Raw genomic sequence first — 19,344 nt, forward strand, 5'->3', positions numbered from 1 at the left:
TACCTCTTTTATTTCTGCAAAATAAATGAAAATAACCCAGGGTGTAGAGTACATGCATTTTAAGTTGAATAAAAATGAATTAGGAAAAAAAAAATGAATTGGGAGAACACTCTGGCAACTTGAATGCTAATGGTGGTCATTTAATAGGGAATGTCTCACTACTGACCTTCGATTTCTTTCTCTCTTGAGCACATCCAGCTTAATTCTACGTCAGTCTTCATTTTTGCTGTTCCCTGTACCTGGAGTGTTTTCCCAGTTCTCCAAATCTACATGTGAAACAGAGGCCTTCCCTAACCAACCCAACAAACTTACCGCCCCAATCACAATCAGAACACCCCATTTTTTTTACACAGTGCTTGCCATTAAGTAGAACTTGTTCATTTACGTATTAGTTTACCAGTTTATAGTCTGTGTACCCCAATACAAGGTAAATGAAAGCAAACGTTTTGCTGGTCTTTATAGTTTGTGTGTCATAAATACTTGTTTACTATTATGCACCTACTGTAAACAAATATCTTAGTATTACTTCATTTTTATGGATTGAATGAATGAAATAATGAACTCGCGGATGTTTGGGTGGGTGAATATATGAATAAATACAGTGAGAGGGTAACAGTCGCCCCCACTCAAAGAGCGCCTGTGATCCTCTGGGCGCCAGATACCCAAAAGCAGCAGCTGCACCACGTGGCGGACACGGTGCCACGTGACGGGCTCGGCCGACCCACAAGAGTCCACCACTGTCCCACCATGCACCGCTCCATTTCGGCCTAGAGGACAAGTTGATCCGGATTTCCGGCCTCCGTTCGGTCGCAGAGGTCAGTTGCCCTAACGACGAGCTCGTTCCCGCCTCTAAGTTACGTCACTTCCTCCTACTCCCACCTTGATAATTGGTGCGCCTGCGCAGAATGAAATCCAGCGGCCACCGGCTCCTTCTGCGCAGGCGTTGGGGCTGGGGGCGGGGCGGGGCGGGGCGGGGGGCGGGGCCGGGCAGTGCCGCGGTGCGCAGGCGCCGCCGTCGGTGGGTCCGGGTTCGGCTGCTTGAGAGGTGAGTCGCGGGTTCGGCGCTGAGCCGGATGTACCTGGGGTCAGTGGCTCGGGGCTCCTGGGGTTCCGGGGTGGGTAAGAGGACGTCGATCTGGGGCGGGGACGCCGCAATCGGGGGAGTGTTGTGAGTGAGCAGCGCGGAGGGAAACTGAGGGTAGGAGGTATCGGGCGGGCCTTTGCCCGCCGGGGTCTCCCTCCCCTGGACCCTAGGCCCGGGAAATGCGGGTTCGCAGGTCCGTGAGTGGATAGCGGGAGGTAAAGCACCCCGCACGTAGTGAGCGCTCGCCGAGTGGCCGCTGCTTCCCGGAAACACGGTTCTTTTAAGCCGGAGTCCCTCCGTTCCTGGGGTTCAGGTCGGGGTTCCTGTCCCAGCGCCGCCTCCACCTTGGCCAGTCTCTTGGCGTCTCGGAACCTCAGTTTCCCCTTCTGTAAAACAGGCGTTGTCACAGCCTCTGCCTAGGGTTGGGGGGCTTCCCATGAGAATTAAAGTCGCAGAGACCCCAGCGCAACGTGAGAACGCAGGAGGGGTCTTTTTTCACACTGAGGGCCTCTGCATGGTGTGCTGAAGTGAGAGAAATCTGGGATTGAAGACCAGCTCCTCCACCCCTGCTGGCTGTGGCCTCTTGGGCAAGTCGCTATCCGTCTCCCCCAGCCCTTTCATTTTAGAATAGGGACTGTAGAAGTGTATGCTTCCTAGGGTCATTGTGAGGTTAAGTAGACCTGGAGCATTCTTTAATCGGGTTCCTGCTACTTGTCTTCCTAGAGGACAACTAGTTTTGTTAAGTGGCTGGAAGTGTGTGCGCTCTGCATCCCTGCTGAGTGATGTTCTTATTTTTTTTGTTTCTCTCTCTGGTTGTTTGGTTTGCTTTTCCTCTCCCTAGACCAGTGGTTTTGTCTTTTTAGCGGACACTAGGCAATGTCTAAGGACATCTGTGGCTGTCACAACTGGGGGTGCTCCTGGCACCGAGGGGGTGGGGGCCATGTATGCTGCCCCGTACCCCACAGTACCCAGGATGGGCCCACAGAGAACAGTCTGGCCCCAGATGTCCACGGTGCCAAAGCAGAATCCAACCCTAGACTAGTGATTCTTCACCAGTGTGCTTGCTGCACAGAGGCAAGGGGTGTGTGAGCCCCTGAGAAGTCACGTGCAAGGTTTTGTGTGTGTGCCCGCTTTTGTGGTTGGGGAACGGGTATCTTGGAGTTCAGACTCTGAAATCAGACCATTTAGAACTGCTGATTTGCATTTTAGCTGGGTGACCTTGGGTGGCACCCCCATCTTTAAAAGCCTCATTTTTTTGCTCTGTAGAATGAGTTAGATTAAACAAACTGTAACCGGGGGGGTCAGGTCCCCCTGCAGTCTGTTTTAGTGAAAGATTTTGTGGGAACACAGCCCACATACCACAGATGTGTTACCTGTGGCCTGAGAAGCTGGCCCTTTTCAGAAAATGTTTTGCTGACCGCTGAAATAAGCTTTTGCATATACAGCACTTGGGTCAGGGCATGAAAAGTCCTGAGCACTCCAGGAATTTCACCTGAGGTTTATAATTCATTCTCCCATGGCTCTGGATCGGGTTAAGCTCTGACCTGGATTAAGAGCTGTTCTTACTTGGTTCCTGCATTTTCTATTTTTTTTTTTTTTTTTTCTTTTTAGTGGCACACCTACAGCATATGGAGGTTCCCAGGCTAGGGGTGGAATCGGAGCTACAGCTGCCGGCCTACACCAGGGCCACAGCAACTCAGGAACCGAGCCACATCTGCAACCTACACCACAGCTCATGGCAACACCCAGATCCTTAACACACTGAGCAAGGTCAGAGATCAAACCTGCAACTTTATGATTCCTAGTCTGATTGGTTCCCACTGCGCCACAGTGGGAACTTCTAATTTTTTATTTTTGTTTTTTTGCCAAGACCCAATGCTGGCCCCTGTAGCCAATGCACCTGAGAGTGAAAGAATAAAGGGGACGGCTGATAGGTGGACAAATACGGATTTGTCATTCTCTACTGACGAGGAAACCCAAGAGAAATGATCTCCCAAGTGAACCTGGCCACGTGGCTCTGAACATGACAGGGATCCAAAATTTTCCTGAGTCCATATGGACTGGAGAAGGTGATCCGTCCAATGGCTCACAGTCTGTGGGTGGTGGGCAGGCCAGGAATAGGCTGGAAGGCCTTGTAGGAGATGCTGGGCCAGAGGCAGGGCTGGCGCTTGAGCTTGCTGGAAGAGGAGGGTGTCTAGCTCTGTCTGAGGAGGTGACCTACCGGCTTGGTTGAAGGGAAAGTGCATGGTCCCTGGTGACGGGAGGAGCGGAGAGGGTTGGGTATGGGCAGAGCATGGGGGCTTTGGTGGGGTTTCCACTCAGGAGGTTTCAGGGAGCCATGGAAGGTTTGCAGTGTGGAGAGCAGGCTTGAGATGGAGTTCCAGCTTTCGGGATGGTCCTCTTCTGAGGACCTAAGGTGTCCGGGGAGGGGAGGGAGGAGCAGAGGACAAGCTAGCACATACCAGGTGTTTATGAGAAGAGCTAGATTTGGGGTGGAGGTGGGACCGGGCAGCCCCTCAGAAAGAGGATGTTCTTTCCTGGGGCCCAGGTCTAGGTCACTCATATTTATTTCTTTTTTAATTTTTTAATTTACATTTTTACTTACTTAATTTTTTTTTGGCTGTGCCGATGGCATGTGCAAGTTCCCGGGCTGGGGGTTGAACTCACACCACGGCAGCAACCCAGGATCCTTAATCTGATGAGTGACAATGCCAGATCCTTAACCTGATGATCCACAAAGGAACTCCCTGGCTCACTCATCTTAGTGAGGCATGCATCTTCCCCTTCGAATGTTCAGTTTTGGGCAGGGAAACAAAAGGAATGGGGTGTTTTTAATAATAAGATGAAAAGGTGAGCCAGCCTCTGTCCCCTAGCCAGGCTCTCACCTGCAGACCAGCACCTGGGGTTCCTCCTGAGCCTCACAGAACCCAACAAGTCGTGATTGTTCCTCAGTCCCCAGGGCCCAGTGGAAAAGCGCATCCTCGCCTCACTGGGCCACCAGGAGCAGGAAGGCAATGAGGGAGCAAAGAGAGTCTGTGCCACGGGGGAGGAGAGCAGAAGTCCTCTGGGGACGCCTGTGTCCAGTAGGTGCTGAGTCCCTACCGTGGACTCAAAGGCCCTTTCCTGTAGTTCTGAGACCGAAAATACTCTCCAAACATGGGGTTTGCCAAAAGTTTGCAGCCAAGTCATTGGCCAGAAAATCTGACCTGTGCCGACCTTCATTTTTCCCACGTGATGTTTATTGCTGATTGTCAGCTGGGGGTGGTTTGGTGACATCTGGAGACTTTTGTGGTTGTCACCAGTGAGCAGGAGGCTCTTGGCATTGAAGAGGGTGGGGACTAGGGGTGCTGCTCGGCACCCTGCAATGCCCAGGATGGCCCCCACATGGAGTGACCCAGCCCCTGAGTCAGCGGTGATTCAGGGGAGGGGCCCTGGATTCATTATTTTAGGAAAGAAATGAGCCTGATCCGTAGCTCACATTGCACATCAGAATAAATCCCCTATGGTCAGCTGGTGTAGACCTGGATGGGCCCAGCTCAGAGCTGCCTCCACTCCCTTCCACTCCAGTGTATTTAAATCTGTGCAGCATCCTAGGGCCTCGGGTCAGATGGGCACAGGACCCAGCTTCCTGGGGTCTGTGGAATCCCTCTCCCTGGGGTCTCACCCTAAGTGATTCTCACCCCCACACCCCACCCCACTCCCAGAGGACATCATCAGACAGAGGCCAGGGTGCAGTTCAACCCCCTGCAGTGCACAGTCCTCCACAAGAGGAATGATCCTGCCCTGATGCTAATAGTCTGGGGCAGACAGCGCCAACACACAGGAGGAAGTCACATCAGTAGGCCTGGAGAAGCCCAGGAGGCAGGAAACCAGGCCACTTGGAAATGGAAGGGAATGGGTGATAGCAGTGCGTGCAGAGGCCCTGAGGCAAAAAGGGCCCTTGGAAGAACAAAGTGTGGGGAAGCGGTATGACTTTGTCTTTCAGTTCTCTGAACCCTTATGGTGCCTGGGAATCACCCCCTCTGTCCTCACAGCTGTCACATGAAGTCAGATTGCTGTTTTATTCCACTCTTAAGCTAATGGCTGTCACTGCAAGGCCCCACTTTAGTTCCCTGGGAGGGAAAGCAGATCCGCCCCACACCCCCTCAAGCCCAGTGTGACCCAGTGCTGGCTCTCCCATGTTGCAGGGGGGCTGTGCTGCAAAGCAGTGCCTGGAATGCTGCACTGTAGCTGCTCAGTCTTGTGACCTTACTGTGTCTCCTGTCAACCTCTGACCACCCCCACCATGAGACCTGGCACCCCTCTACCCAGCTCACTGTTACAGTGATTGAAAAGTGTGGGGTTGGCAAACATAAAGGCCCAGGTGGTAAATTCTGTGGGCTTTGGAGCCCTGAAGAAAATGAAACTTGTTAATGCAGAAACTTCTGTGACAAGGGAATGCAAAAGACATTCTCAGCTAAATGGATGTTTGAAAGGATCAGGGTCCTACGATCTCAGAGGTTCACATCCTAAGAGAAGGACCTTAGGTTTTAAAAACAAAACAAAAAGTTTTTCTCTAATTATAGTAAAAAAGACATAAAATATACTATTTTAGCCATTTTTAAGTGCACAGCCGAGTGGCATTAAGTACATTCACATTGTCATGCGACCATCCTCACTATTATCTCCAAGACCTTCCCATCTTCCCAAACCGAAACTCTGTCTTCATGAAACACTGACTCCCCCAGCCCCCGCCCCACCATCTCCTTCCTGTCTCTGTGGATCTGACTACTCTAGGGACCTCCCAGGGGTGGAATCAGACAGTCTTTGTCCTTCTGTGTGTGGCTTCTGTCACTGAGCGTCATGTCCTCAAGGTCCATCCATGTTGTAATAACATCAGAATCCCCCCTTTTTTTTTTGGTCTTTTTTTAGGGCCACATCTATGGCGTATGGAGGTTCCCAGGCTAGGGGTCTAGTCAGAGCTGTAGCTGCTGGCCTACACCACAGCCACAGCAACGCTGGATCCGAGCTGCATCTGCAGCCTACACCACAGCTCACAGCAACGCCAGATCCCCAACCCACTGAGCAAGGCCAGGGATCAAACCCACATCTTTATGGATACTAGTCAGGTCTGTTAACTGCTGAACCACAACAGGAACTCCCCCCTTCCTTTTTAAGGCTGAATCATATTCCAGTGTGTGAACGGACCAAGTTGTGTTGATGCATCAGTGCATGGAGAGTTGGGTTGTGTCCCCCTTTTGACTGTTGTGAGTGATGCTGCCCTCTGTCTGTAAAAGCAGCGCATTGTTGACATCTTGGCTGGCTGGTTCAGCTGAGGAAGATGACTCGCCTTTGGGGGCTTCGCTGGCCTCAGAACAAGCAGGTTGTGCTCTTGGTCTCCGTGGGCCCTCTCTCTGAGATCCTGTGGATCTGGGACGGGCCATCTGTCCTCCAGGCTCTGGTCCATCCTGATCCCAGACCTCCCAGTTTCAGAGACGCTCTTGGGCCAAAGGCACTTGCTTGGTAAAGGCTCATTGTATAGGCAAGTGGGGAAGGAAAGCTTGTTACCATTCCCAAAGAGCTTTCCCAGGGTGGCTGTCACGCCCTTTCCAGCCACACAAAACACGGCCGCTTTGAGTACTTCAAGCTTTAAAATTTGAGATAGAATTCACATACATAGAACTCAGTAGATTTTAGTATATTCACAGTGCTGTGCGACCCTCACCACTGATTCCAAAACATTTCATCTCCCCCAAAAGAAGCCCACCCCCAGCCCCTGACAATCAGCAACCCACTCTCTGTCTCTCTGGTTTGGCCTGTTCTGGACGTTTCACGTAAATGGAATCACACACTGTCCCATGAACGTAGTTTTCCATGAACCAGAAAAAAGCTCTGAGGGCGGTCAGCACCCTGTGTTTTGACTCCATTTGCCTGTGACTCTGAGGCGCCCAGGGCGGCCCTCAGCTAGTCTGCTCTTGGCCAGTTTGAATTGCTCTCCCCAATTTGATTTAACTGCCACTGGCCAGCAGTGAGTTAAATGATAATTCAGCCAGGAGGCCACCCTTTGATTTCAAGGCTGCATGGCCTGTTCACCTCAGGGGCATTTTAGTGGGGACCAAGATGCCTAACACCTCAGACCCCAGCTGCCTGGGTTAGGCCTGCACGGCCTCAGGCAGGCCTGGGACCTACTTCCTCTGAATGGGAGGTGGTCCTGTGCAGGGGTGAGGCTGTGTGCATCAGCCCTCTCTACCTCATCTTCCCCCGGGGTTCTCACCTCAGCACTGTGGGGCCATCCAATCAGTCCTGACAACCCCAGATGTCCCCACATGTCACCCAGGGCGGGGTCACACACCTGGCCTGGGAGTACAGCATGCCAGAGAGGAACCAGAAGAGGCCTCCAATGGCCTGGGAGGGGTCGGTGCTCCTTGCCTGAGCGAGGGTGGGCCATGTCCCTCTGGTTTTGGGGACTCAGAACTATTGGACCATTTCCTTTCTGATAGGGCTGCAGCTGGCCCTCTGTGTCCCTGGGCCACATCACCCTTGGGTTAGAGTCAGGCAGGATAGCAAGGGGCCTGGCAGCCTTAGTGTCCCATCTGGGAAATGGGCTTGATTCATATTTTTGCCTCACTTTTGATGCAGATAAAATTAACCAGTGAGTTTGAAGTGCTTCTGCAGGTTGTGTGGGGGTAGCCAGGCCCAGCTGTGGCTGTATCCGCGTCCTGTCCTCATGCCCTGGCCTGTGTCCACAGATCCTGAGACACCCCCGCCCCCCAGGCTTTGTCTCTTCCCATCTCAAGATGGACAACAAGAAGCGCCTGGCCTATGCCATCATCCGCTTCCTGCATGACCAGCTCCGGCACGGGGGGCTTTCACCCGATGCCCAGGAAAGCTTGGAAGGTACGTGTGGGGCACTGCCTGCTGCCCCGCACCAGGAACTGCCCCCTGCTGCCAGCTTCTGTCCCCTCCTGCCCACCCCCTCCATCCATGCCTAAAACCCCACGGGGGCTTGGTGCTATCAGCCGGCGCACTTGACCAGCCAAAGGTACTGGTCCCGGTCCTTATTTCATAGTAAGGATGTCAAGCCCCAGGTAGACATGGGGACCAATCTGTCCTGCTTCCAGCTCGCCCCCCACCACGCAGGGCTGCCCTCCCTCACCTCAGACCAGGCCTCCTGCAGGTGTCCCTTGGTCTCCCCTCCTGGCGAGGTGCAGGTCCCGAAGTTTCTTCATCCCCCTTCAGGTGTATAGGGCTACAAGTCTTATGAGGGAGCAGAGGGTGCCTGGGCCAGACTCCCTGCCAGCCCACTCGGCCCGTGGCCACACAGCAGGAGGTGGCCATTCAGCACCTGCCAGGCAGTGCTCTGGGGAGACAGGCAGGGGGACCTGCAGCACCAGGTCCTCTGCACTGCTGTTCCAGGAGTCCTTCGTCCACATGCCGTTCCCACTGTGGGGGCCTCTGCCTTGCTCAGCTGAGTGTCCCCACTACTCCCCTGGGTCTTTGTCGACAGAAGCCCAGGCTCAGGCAGAGGACCCACTGCTGTGGCTTTGTCTGGTTGTAGATCTGCATTGCTGGAAAGGATGAAGACCCATCTCTGATGCTGGGGTCAGGGCCCTGGGACTGAGAGGGCCCCACCCACAGAGGAGGCCGGTGCTGGTGTTCTGGGGCAGAGCAGAGGATCACAGAGCCATGGCATGGGTGTTGGTGGCCAGGGCAGCTTCTGCACACGTGGCCCCCCACTGGCATCTGGGCTGCTTCCATGTGATCATGCAGCCGCCCAATTGTGCAGACTTAGGGAAGCCTGTCCTCCAGCTCCAAGCTCCAGCTGGATTCCAGATTCCCCTGCAGGCTGGACAGAACGTCCCTGAGCACCTTTCCTGCCAAGTGGTGCTTTAGGCCCCAAGGCCCCCACTCAGGCAGCCCCAGCACTATAACAGCCAACAGCACTGCATCACCCATTGGATCCCTCGGGGCTCAAGGGCCATCCTTCCTGAGTTTCCAAGGCATCAAAGCCGGGACCTTTAAACCCCACAGCACATGTGAGGTGCTGATGTGCCCCGAGGCCTTAGCAAGCTCACCCAGGAGGAATTGAGGGCCACCCCCAGAATTGGAAACGCGGGGGTGTGTTCAGAGGGCATGCCTTTGTCCCTTTGGCAGTTGCAATCCAGTGCCTGGAGACCGCTTTCGGGGTGACGGTGGAGGATAGCGACCTCGCGCTCCCTCAGACTCTCTCAGAGATATTTGAAGCAGCTGCCTCAGGCAAGGTGAGCCTCTGCGCCGTGGGGCTGTGGTTGGGTCTGGGGCAAGGGCCTGAGTTGCTGTCCCTCAGCACCAGCTTCCCCTGTGTGGGGGGCCCAGGTGGTGCTCAGAGGAGGACAGCAGTTTCCTGCAGCCCCTCAAACAGCTCACCTTTGTTTTGTGGCCAGGAAGTGCCGCAGGATCTGAGGAGCCCCCAGCAAACCCCACCCTCAGAGGAGGACTCCGCCGAGGCAGAGCGCCTCAAAACTGAAGGTGAGGACTGCCTCTCCGGAGGTTGAAGGCCTGCTGGGGCCGGGAGTTGGGGGTAGGGGGTGCTGAGCAGCGAGTAGCTAATTGGCCTTTGGGGACGGGACTGGAACCTCTTACACAGATGCAGAGACGTAGAGAATCAGACCCTTGACGGGGAGGAGTGTCAATGGTGAGGCTGCTGCGGAGGGTGCTCCCACAGCTTCAGAGTGGTTAGACAGCGTGACCACATGACCCAGCAGTTCCACCCCCCAGGTGTGTCCAGGGGAGATGCAGACACTCCACAAAGATATTTGGGGCATGATTCACAACAGCCAAGATGTGAAAACTGCCCAGCTGATGAATGGATCTGCACACCATGTTCTTCATACATGGGAGCATCCCTCAGCCGTGAAAAGGAGAGAAGTACTCATTTCCATGTGGACGGACTGGACCTGGAGGCCAAGATGCTCAGTGAGGAGTTCCCGTCGTGGCGCAGTGGTTAACGAATCCGACTAGGAACCATGAGGTTGCGGGTTCGGTCCCTGCCCTTGCTCAGTGGGTTAACGATCCGGCATTGCCGTGAGCTGTGGTATAGGTTGCAGACTTGGCTCGGATCCCGTGTTGCTGTGGCTCTGGCGTAGGCCAGTGGCTACAGCTCCGATTCAACCCCTAGCCTGGGAACCTCCATATGCCGCGGGAGCGGCCCAAGAAATAGCAGCAGCAACAACAACAACAACAACAACAAAAAGACAAAAGACAAAAAAAAAAAAAAAGATGCTCAGTGAGAGGAGCCGACACAGAAGGACACATGGTGTGTGATTCCATGGTTGGAAAACACCCAGAATTGGCACATTCACGGACACGGAAAGTGGATTTGTGGTTGCCAGGGGCTAGGAGGTGCCCGCTTACAGAGACGGGCTTATTTTGGCTGACGGGATGTTCTGGAATTAGTTATGATGTTTGGACAACTCTGAATATTCTAAAGGCCACTGGCTTTTATACTTTCAAAGGGTGAGTTTCATGGTGTGTGAATTACGTCTCACTAAAACAACTGTTTCTGGGAGTTCCTGTTGTGGCTCAGAGGTTAAGAACCCGACCAGTATCCATGAGGACTCAGGTTCGATCCCTGGCCTCACTCAGTATGCTAAGGATCCAGTGAGTTATGGTAGGTCACAGATGCTGCTCGGATCTGGTGTGGCTGTGGCTGTGGTGTAGGCCAGCAGCTGCAGCTCCAATCAACCCTTAGCCTGGGAACTTCCATGCTGCAGGTGCAGCCCTGAAGAGCAAAAAGAAAAAAAGGGAAAGAAACCAGCTGTTTCTGAAGGAAGGAGCAAGAGCAACAATATTTGAGGCTTAGGTTCCTAAATACCACAACTGGAGCAGTGAGAGCTGGCTCGGGCCAGGCCTTATACTGGACACAAACACCACCCTCCTCCTCAAGTCACCAGCCTCAGCCTGTAGCTAAGTGTTGCGTCCTGGCCCCAAAACCTCACACCTTCAGACAGAAGCTAGGGAGCTGAGGCTGCACCTTTGACTTCTGGGGTCTGATGGAAACAGCTGGCTCTACGCTTTCCTCCCTTTCTCTTCAGGAAACGAACAGATGAAAGTAGAAAACTTTGAGGCCGCCGTGCACTTCTACGGGAAAGCCATCGAGCTGAACCCCTCCAACGCCGTCTACTTCTGTAACAGGTACGGCCGAGCGCGGGTCCCCCAGGGAACAGGAGGGAGTGGAGGGGTGGTCCAGCCATAGGGCAGGGTGGTGATGGTTCAGCCACTCTCCCAAATAACGAGCACGTGCCAGGCAGCTGGCAAGCTGTGAGCAAGGGGCAGCAGGCACGCTGGAGGTGGGCGGTTCTGTTCTCTATGTGGCAGAGCCAGTGACCCAAAGGGAAGGCTAAACAGTCAGCCCTTGTTGCCCACGGTGTGGGGTGTAGTGGTGGCAAGAAGCAGGCAGAGGAAAGCAGGTAGGGAGTCGAATATCTGTGTGAGAGCTGTGTGCAGAGGCCGGAAGCTGCGGCAGGTCCAGCCGCCCAGGGTAGAGCCTCCCTGAGCTTTAGGTTCTGCTTTGGAACTGCTCTCATGGAACAAGTTGAGATTTCCTGGGAAGCTGCACAGGTGGCATGGAGAATTGCCTCCTGTACCCTCTGCCCGCCTGCATGGCCGCTTCTCACTTAGTGTTTCCTGCCTGACATCTTTCTGTACTTGAGAAACTCTAGGAGACATAAAGTGCAAATACCACAAACCCAACCAGAAGGGAAGTGACGCTGAGACGCTTGGCCACAGGGGATGGGCATGTGCTCCTCCCTTCCTCTCCCTGTCCCGGCTGTCCCTCTGCCCCCTCAGCCTCAGATTCCCCAGTAAATGGGACAGACTGCTGGGTCCTCCTGCATGACCCCGGCGGCCCCTGGCTGACAGAAGCCTGAGTTCGACCCGTGTTTATCTAACCAGGCCTCACACTCCTGGAAACCCCCCGTGACAGCCATGGAGGCTGATGCTGCCCCCGTGCCGCCTCCTCGGCGGCCAATGAGGAGTCAGCTCCGCCTGCCCTCTTTCCTCCCCTAGAGCTGCAGCCTATAGCAAACTGGGCAACTACGCAGGCGCCGTACAGGACTGTGAGCGAGCCATCTGCATAGACCCGTCCTATAGCAAGGCCTACGGCAGGATGGGGTAAGTACCCCTCACCCGCGTCCAAACCTGCACCCATGCAGGGCTTCCTCCTGGTGCGGTGGAATCTTTTCCACACCACCTGCCCACCCCAGCTCACCAACCTCCAACAGCGCAGCCACTGCCTGCCTGGGGGCCATGCAAGCCCCTCAAGTTAAGGACCCCGCTCCACAGGACTGCCCACCTCACCCACCAGTCATGTCCAGGCCATCATCTGAGCTTCTCCACCAACTATACATCAGGATTCATAGAACTCAGAACCATTTCACATACATTCACCTGCTCGTTGTAAAGGATGCAAACAGGGCGAGGTCAGGGTGGGTCCCAAGGCAGAGCTCCCATCCCCTTGGGGTTTGGACTGCACCCTTGACCTGCATTCAAGACAGTCACCAGTGGAGACAGTCTCCAGTCTCGCTGTTCAGGGTTTTTTTTTTGTCTTTTTTGCCATTTCTTAGGCCACTCCCACAGCATATGGAGGTTCCCAGGCTAGGGGTCCAATCGGAGCTGTAGCCACTGGCCTACGCCAGAGCCACAGCAACGCAATGCGGGATCCGAGCCACGTCTGTGACCTACACCACAGCTCACGGCAACGCCGGATCCTTAACCCACTGGACAAGGCCAGGGATCGAACCGCAACCTCATGGTTCCTAGTCAGATTCGTTACCCACTGCACCATGACAGGAACTCCTGTTCAAGGGTTTAATCACCTGTCTCTAGCACCTTCCTCCCCAAAGGCTGGGGTGAGTTTGTTTGGTCTTCCCGGACAGATGCCCATCCTGAGGCTCCTCATTAGCGGAATAAACTCAGGTGTGGTCCGAGGACAGTTCTGTGATGCTGCTCTGCCTGGAGCAGGGGGTTCTGACCACCCCTGTTCTGCCACCTTCCGGGTCTTGTGCTACCCTCCCCGAGCCTGACTCCCCTCATGACCCGGGCAGCCTCCCAGGCCCCCTCCACACACACCCGCTGTCTCTCCTGCAGCCTGGCGCTGTCCAGCCTGAACAAGCACACAGAGGCCGTGGCCTACTATAGGAAGGCCTTGGAGCTGGACCCCGACAATGAGACCTACAAGTCCAACCTCAAGGTCGCAGAGCTGAGGCTGAGAGAGGCGCCCAGCCCTGTGAGTCCCCTAGGGACGAGCCATGGGGACAGGGTGGTGGGGCAGACACTCCTGAGGTGTGGGGTTGAGGGCTGGGCATTCCCTGTGTGGGAAGAAGGGAGGGGTGGGGGGCAGCATGTGTTTAATGGAGTCTTTTTGTACGGAAAGAAGCTTATCTTCACAGACCCCCAGGAAGAGGAGGGGGCCTGCCCAGGGAAGCCTTTGGGCTCCTGGGGGACAGAGCCTGTGGTATGGATCCCTCAGAAGGAGCAGGCAGGCGGGCGAGTGAGATCAGGATTCGCTAGTTTGAATGATCCCTGGGCTCTGGGGCAGGGGCTACCTGGGGTGATGAGGGCAGGGACAGGGCCCTGAGTATGGGAGGAGGAGGGCCTGGGGTGCCACTGTGCACTGGCTGGTTTGCGTGGGAAAGGAGCACCCTTGGGCGAGTCATAACTGTCCCTAGGGATTGGTCACCCCTGGGAAGGGCCATCTGTCCAGGTCAGCGTCAGGACGGGAAAGACAGCTAACATGCCATGCCCTTCCTGAGTAACCCACACTGTGGTGCATGCCTTTTGCAAAGTGCTGTCTGGCCGCAGGGCTGGGCTGCCAAGGCTGCTAGGACGCCCAGGATTCCAAACAGGGCCCACGTGGGACCCTGCTTCTCAGTTCCGGGGCCAGGCATCAGGGTCCTGTGTCCACACACACTAAGCAGGCTTTTCTCCCCCTATAGACGGGAGGTGTCGGCAGCTTTGACATCGCAGGCCTGCTGAACAACCCGAGCTTTATGAGCATGGTAAGATGACAGCTGCACATGTCCCACGAGTGCCATGTCCTGGGTGGGGGCAGGGTCCACATCGCCCCTTAAGACCCTCAGTGTTGAGCACAGAGGACAAACCAAACCTGCCTCTCTAGGCCAAATAACCCAGCCTGGGCCCCTCAGGGTGTGGACACAGTGACAGCAGAGTGGCCACGCCTTCTCCCTGAAGCTCAGACAAGACACCGTGGGGCGCTGGGCCCAGCGGAGGAAGGGCCATCTCCAGGGCCAGACACTCAGGTCCCCAAGCGAGTGTTCCGTGCAGGGACATCCTCTGGGAGCAGGCACCCAGCGTGTCTGCAGGTGCCTATCCACCCCTAGGTGGTCCTGCTGGTCCTCGGGCCACACTGCTGGGCTGTGGGGTCTCAGCTGTCAGGGAGAGGAGCTTGGAACCCTGGTCGTCAGAGAAGCCCCCTCCTCAGCGAGAGGCATCTGGCCTCCCATGTCTTAGAGCCTGGCCGCTGCCCTTGCCCAGGGATGGGGTGGGCACAGGGCCACCCAGGGAGGCCCGGCGGGGGCTCTGCCTGACAGCAGCCACTCCTTTGGTCTCGTGCATCTGGATCAGAGGTCATAGTCCCCCGTGGCTTTGTGTGGTAATGCCCGGATGGCGGGCCCAGTGGACAAGCCAAGACCGGCTGGTAGCGCTCTCTGGCCCGGAAGCTGCCTCCTCAGCTTCCTGCTCATCCAAATCTTGAAATCGGCCTAAGGAGATAATCCCACGGGGCCGAGAGTGCAGGACAACGTCCAGGACGTTGTCATCCACAGAGCAGGTGACTCCCAAGGCAGCCTTGGTCGGGGAAGATAGTGTGGTGCCTGGGAGCGCTTTTTTTTTTTTTTTTTTTATTAAGCTTTTTAATAAAATTTTTTTTTGGTCGCTCTGGGACATCATGGAGTTCCACAGCCCTGGGCTGGGGATCAAACCTGTCCCAGAGCTCCAGAGACACTGCCAGTACTGTTGCACCACAGTGGGAACTTCCTGGAATCTCTTAATATGTGTCCAGACACGGTCAAAGTTGGGCAGCAGAGGAGGGTCAGGGCACAGGGAGGAGGTGGGCCTGGTGCCCAGAGTGCTTACACTGACAAGTCTGTTCTTTCTTCAGGCATCAAACCTAATGAATAATCCCCAGGTTCAACAGCTGTAAGTGACAGCCGTTCTTCTTTGGGTCTTGTGGTTAAAATGACTGGTAAAAGATGTATAAAATGTACCGTTGTGGGCATTCTAAGGTTTATGGTTCCATGGTGCCAAGTATACCAATGTCCTGTAGCTGTCGCCACCATCTGATTCCAGAGTTTTCATCTCCCCAGAAAGAAGCCCTGTCCCCATCAGCAGTCACCCCACCCCCTCCCTTATCTCCAGTGTGCCTCTTCTGGACGTTTCTTATAAATGAACTCGGGCATCCTGTGGTCTTTGCTGTCACCGGCATCCCCCAGTGTCCCTGGAGGACAGAATTGCCCCGTTGAGAATCACTACCTTTAAGCCAAGAAAGGACCTTCCAGGGGAAGCCGATGAAACACAGGCTGCAGTCAGAGAGAAGGGTGGGCCCAGGACTGGTTTGGCAGCAACAGAAAATGTCTCTTGCCTGCAGAGGGGAGGGTCTGAGTGGGGTGGCTGAGGGAGGGGGCTGGGCCATCTGCGAGTCAAGGGCTCTCTCTGCAGCATGTCCGGCATGATTTCGGGTGGCCACAACCCCCTGGCGACTCCGGGCACCAGTCCCTCGCAGAACGACCTGGCCAGTCTCATCCAGGCGTGAGTGGATCTGCCGGGTGGGGTGGCTCCCAGGGGAGGAGGGGCCTGCACAGTAGTGTCCCCAGGTGCTCTTGGGGCCCATGTCCTCCAGGGAACAGTCCCCTACCCTGGGGTGGGGGGTGGAGCTGGGCATGGGCCAAGCCTTTGCTCACCTCCGCAGGGGCCAGCAGTTCGCTCAGCAGATGCAGCAGCAGAACCCAGAGTTGATAGAACAGCTACGAAGTCAGATCCGCAGTCGGACCCCCAGTGCCAGCAACGATGACCAGCAGGAGTGATGGCCTGTGAGTCCCCGGGGCTGGGGGCTCCCTGAGCCATCAAGGCCAGGCGGGGGCATCTCAGGACACCAGGCCCTTGCCAAGCATTCCCACCCAAATCCCCTTCCACTTACCATTCAGGTGGGCCATGCGGATGAGGGGTGGACCCCTCCTGAGTCTGCACTGCTCTCGCAGGAGCATGGGCAGCTGTGACTGGATGTGGAAGACAGGCTGGCACATGCCTCTCACTCTGGATGTTAATGTCCAGGTTTTCTGATTTTGGTTTGTTTTGTTTCTTGCTGTGAGCAGATGTGACATGTACAATAATTGCTTTTAAAAAAAAATACACCCAGATGTTCCAGGAGGGTCCCCAACAGCCTTGGCCAGCTTAGTTAGTGTCCAGGGCCCCCCCATCCCCGTCCCGTCTCCATAGACACAGGCACAAGTGGCTCTCCTGCCCAGGGGGTGTGTTCCCTGCTTTCCCTTATTTGTCACCATCCCTCTTTACGCTTTTCTTTAACCATGAGTTTTTATAGAAAATTCTAAAGGACAAAAATGTTAAAATACCAGTGGAGAACAACCCAAACCTTTCCATCCGCAGCAACAAATGTTAAGATTCTGGATACTTTTCCTTCGTGTGTGTGTGTGTGTGTCTGGATACTTTTCCTTCCAGGGTGTGTGTGTGTTAAAAGGCGGGGAGGGGATTTCCCGGGTGGTGCAGCAGGTTAGGGATCCAACGGCTCAGTCACTGTTGTGACTCGGGTTCGATCCCTGGCCTGGGAACTTTCACATGCCACAGGTGTAGCCAAAAAATTTAAAAACCACATACACACATCTGGGGTCAAGTTTGTGTTCATCACTGGTCGGAGCCGGATCCCTGGAGTGCCTTCAAATCCCATCTGGCTGAGGATTCGCTTTAAGCCTGTCCTCCGACCGCCCCCTCCACCACAGGCACCGCGTGGCTCCATCTCCTGACCGCCACCCTCCTGTCTTCTTCCTCCAGCTGTCCCAGTGCCATTGGGTCCTGCGTGGCCGACCGGAAGCCTTCTTGCGTTCTGCCGTCTTCTCCCATTGGACTGCCCACGAGAGAAAAAGAAATTGGACCTGCATGTTAAGACAGATTTTTATTATTATTTTTTTTTTTGCCTCCGCCCTTCTCTCCCTTTTTGTACTCTCATGGCCCCCAGACCCCTCTCGAAACAGAGCCAGCAAGCTGTGAGTGCAGACCAGCATCCATCTCCCTCCAACACTCCCCCAAACCTAGTGACTAAAGTGTTTTCTAAAATATTCCCAGGGTGGGGTAGTCTTCTCACTGCTGTCGGAGAAGCAGCCTGTGAGGATGCCGTGGCCCTGCTGCCCTTCCTGCAGCCCCGACCCCTTGGTCTGCCCTCAGGGGCCTCCCAGCCCTTCCTGAGTCGACTTTGGCCACCCCGGCTCTGACAAGCTCACTGCCAGCCACACCCGGCCCTAGGACCCGGGTTCATGCATGAGGAACTCAGTTGCAGGTTCCTAGACAACGGTTCCGTCGTCCGGCACCCAGCAGGGCCAGGGGAATGTCCTGGGTGCACAGGACGGTTTTTCTTCCTGTTGCGTGTTTTGATGGATGCGTGTCTGATCTACATCCTCTTTTCCCAGTGCTCGAGACCGACAGACTGCAAGGGGCACCCTCATGGCCCCATCCCAGCCTATCCCTGTGTCCCAGACACTGCCCTCTTGCCTCCAGGTGGTCCCACTGGCCCAGCACATGGCATCCTCAGCAGGCTCTCATTCTGTTCGGGGGTGGCAGCTGCAGGGCCCTGGTGCCACCTGCCTTGGGAGATTTCCAGGCAGCCATGGAAGCAGCTTCTGGAGCAGGGGTGGGTCAGCCACTGTGGATGTCCCCTGAGCCCTGGCCTGGGCGGGGGCAGGGTGGGGAGGAGATGTCGCTAGCGTCACTGCACCCATGCCCATATTGGCAGTGGGATCACCTGAGGCTCCTGGTGGTGGGGGGGCGTCTGTGAGGTAGACCCATTGCCGTGTGTCGTAGGTAACTCTAGGGAGACAGCCACCTGCGCTCTGCACGCGTCCAGCGAGATATGTCCTGATTCTAGAGTGCTAGCCATGGTGACAAGCATAATGTGTGGGGAATAAATAGACATCGTGACCTCTGCTCTGTGTTGCTCTTTCAGCACCACTCCCACCCTCCCTGACCCTAGCTTCCAGGAATCCCCAGCCTGGGTGGACCCTGCATGAGTCACCTTGAAACCATTGAACCAGGTCATGTATATATTTCCTACAGCCCCTGAGATGTTCCCACAAATTCAGCGGCTTTTTTTTTTTTTTTTTTTTGCTTTTTGGGGCCGCTCCTTCACTATATGGAAGTTCCCAGGCTAGGGGTCTAAACAGAGCTGCACCTGCTGGCCTACGCCACAGCTATAGCAACGTGGGATCCGAGCCTCGTCTGTGACCTACACAACAGCTCACCACAATGCCGCATCCTTAAGTCCACTAAGCAAGGCCAGGGATCGAACCTGCATCCTCATGGATACTAGTTGGGTTCATTACCACTGAGCCACAATGGGAACTCCCTCAGTGGCTTTTAACCACGCACATCATCTCAGTCCTGGAGGCCAGGAGTGAGACCAGGGCTAAACCTGGGCATGGATGGGACTGGCACCTTCTGGAGGCTCCAGGGAAGAATCAGTTCCTGCCTTTTCCAGTTTCTGGAGGCCACACATATGACATGGGCAGAGGGGCCCATCAGGACCTGCACTTGGCTGCAAGCTGGCCGTTGGGCTATGGGGACACTTTCAGCCCTTGGAACAGGAGCCTGCGACACCTACCACCTCAGCTCCAAGGAGTTAGCCTTCCATCCTCCAGTGACCTTGAGCTTCCACGTCCTGCAGAGATGACCTCAGTGTGTTCCTTTTTTTGTTTGTTTTTGTTTTGTTTTAGGTTTTTAGGGTTGTACCTGTGACACATGGAAGTTCCCAGGCTAGGGGTTGAATCAGAGCTATAGCTGCTGGCACAGCCACAGCAACGAAGGGTCTAAGCCACATCTGCGACCTACACCATAGCTCATGGCAACACTGGATCCTTAACCCACTGAGCAAGGCCAGGGATTGAACCCGCTACCTCATGGTTATTAGTAAGGTTCCTTTCCACTCTGCCAAATGGGAACTCCCATGGTGTTTTCCTTGTCTCTTGGATGGTGGCCAGCAGAGAATTAAATTTCAAAGAGAA

General features: G+C 55.1%; 1 protein-coding gene across 2 annotated transcripts; it reads left to right on the forward strand.

Moving 5' to 3' along the window:
* Positions 1 to 974: 974 nt before the first annotated feature.
* Positions 975 to 18,270, forward strand: SGTA (small glutamine rich tetratricopeptide repeat co-chaperone alpha). 2 transcript variants are annotated; one of them, XM_047777607.1, is made up of 12 exons: positions 975 to 1,045; positions 7,813 to 7,960; positions 9,218 to 9,324; positions 9,487 to 9,571; positions 11,137 to 11,236; positions 12,110 to 12,214; positions 13,190 to 13,328; positions 14,038 to 14,100; positions 15,222 to 15,259; positions 15,779 to 15,868; positions 16,029 to 16,149; positions 17,126 to 18,270. In XM_047777607.1, the coding sequence occupies exons 2-11, from the start codon at positions 7,861 to 7,863 to the stop codon at positions 16,141 to 16,143; spliced, it is 942 nt and encodes a 313-aa protein (XP_047633563.1). In that variant the 5' UTR covers positions 975 to 1,045; positions 7,813 to 7,860; the 3' UTR covers positions 16,144 to 16,149; positions 17,126 to 18,270. The 2 variants fall into 2 exon arrangements, with proteins under 2 accessions (XP_047633563.1, XP_047633565.1); XM_047777609.1 differs by lacking the exon at positions 975 to 1,045 and adding an exon at positions 1,067 to 1,084.
* Positions 18,271 to 19,344: the final 1,074 nt, after the last annotated feature.

Source organism: Phacochoerus africanus, chromosome 4, assembly GCF_016906955.1.
Source record: "Phacochoerus africanus isolate WHEZ1 chromosome 4, ROS_Pafr_v1, whole genome shotgun sequence".
Classification (NCBI taxonomy): Eukaryota; Metazoa; Chordata; class Mammalia; order Artiodactyla; family Suidae; genus Phacochoerus; species Phacochoerus africanus.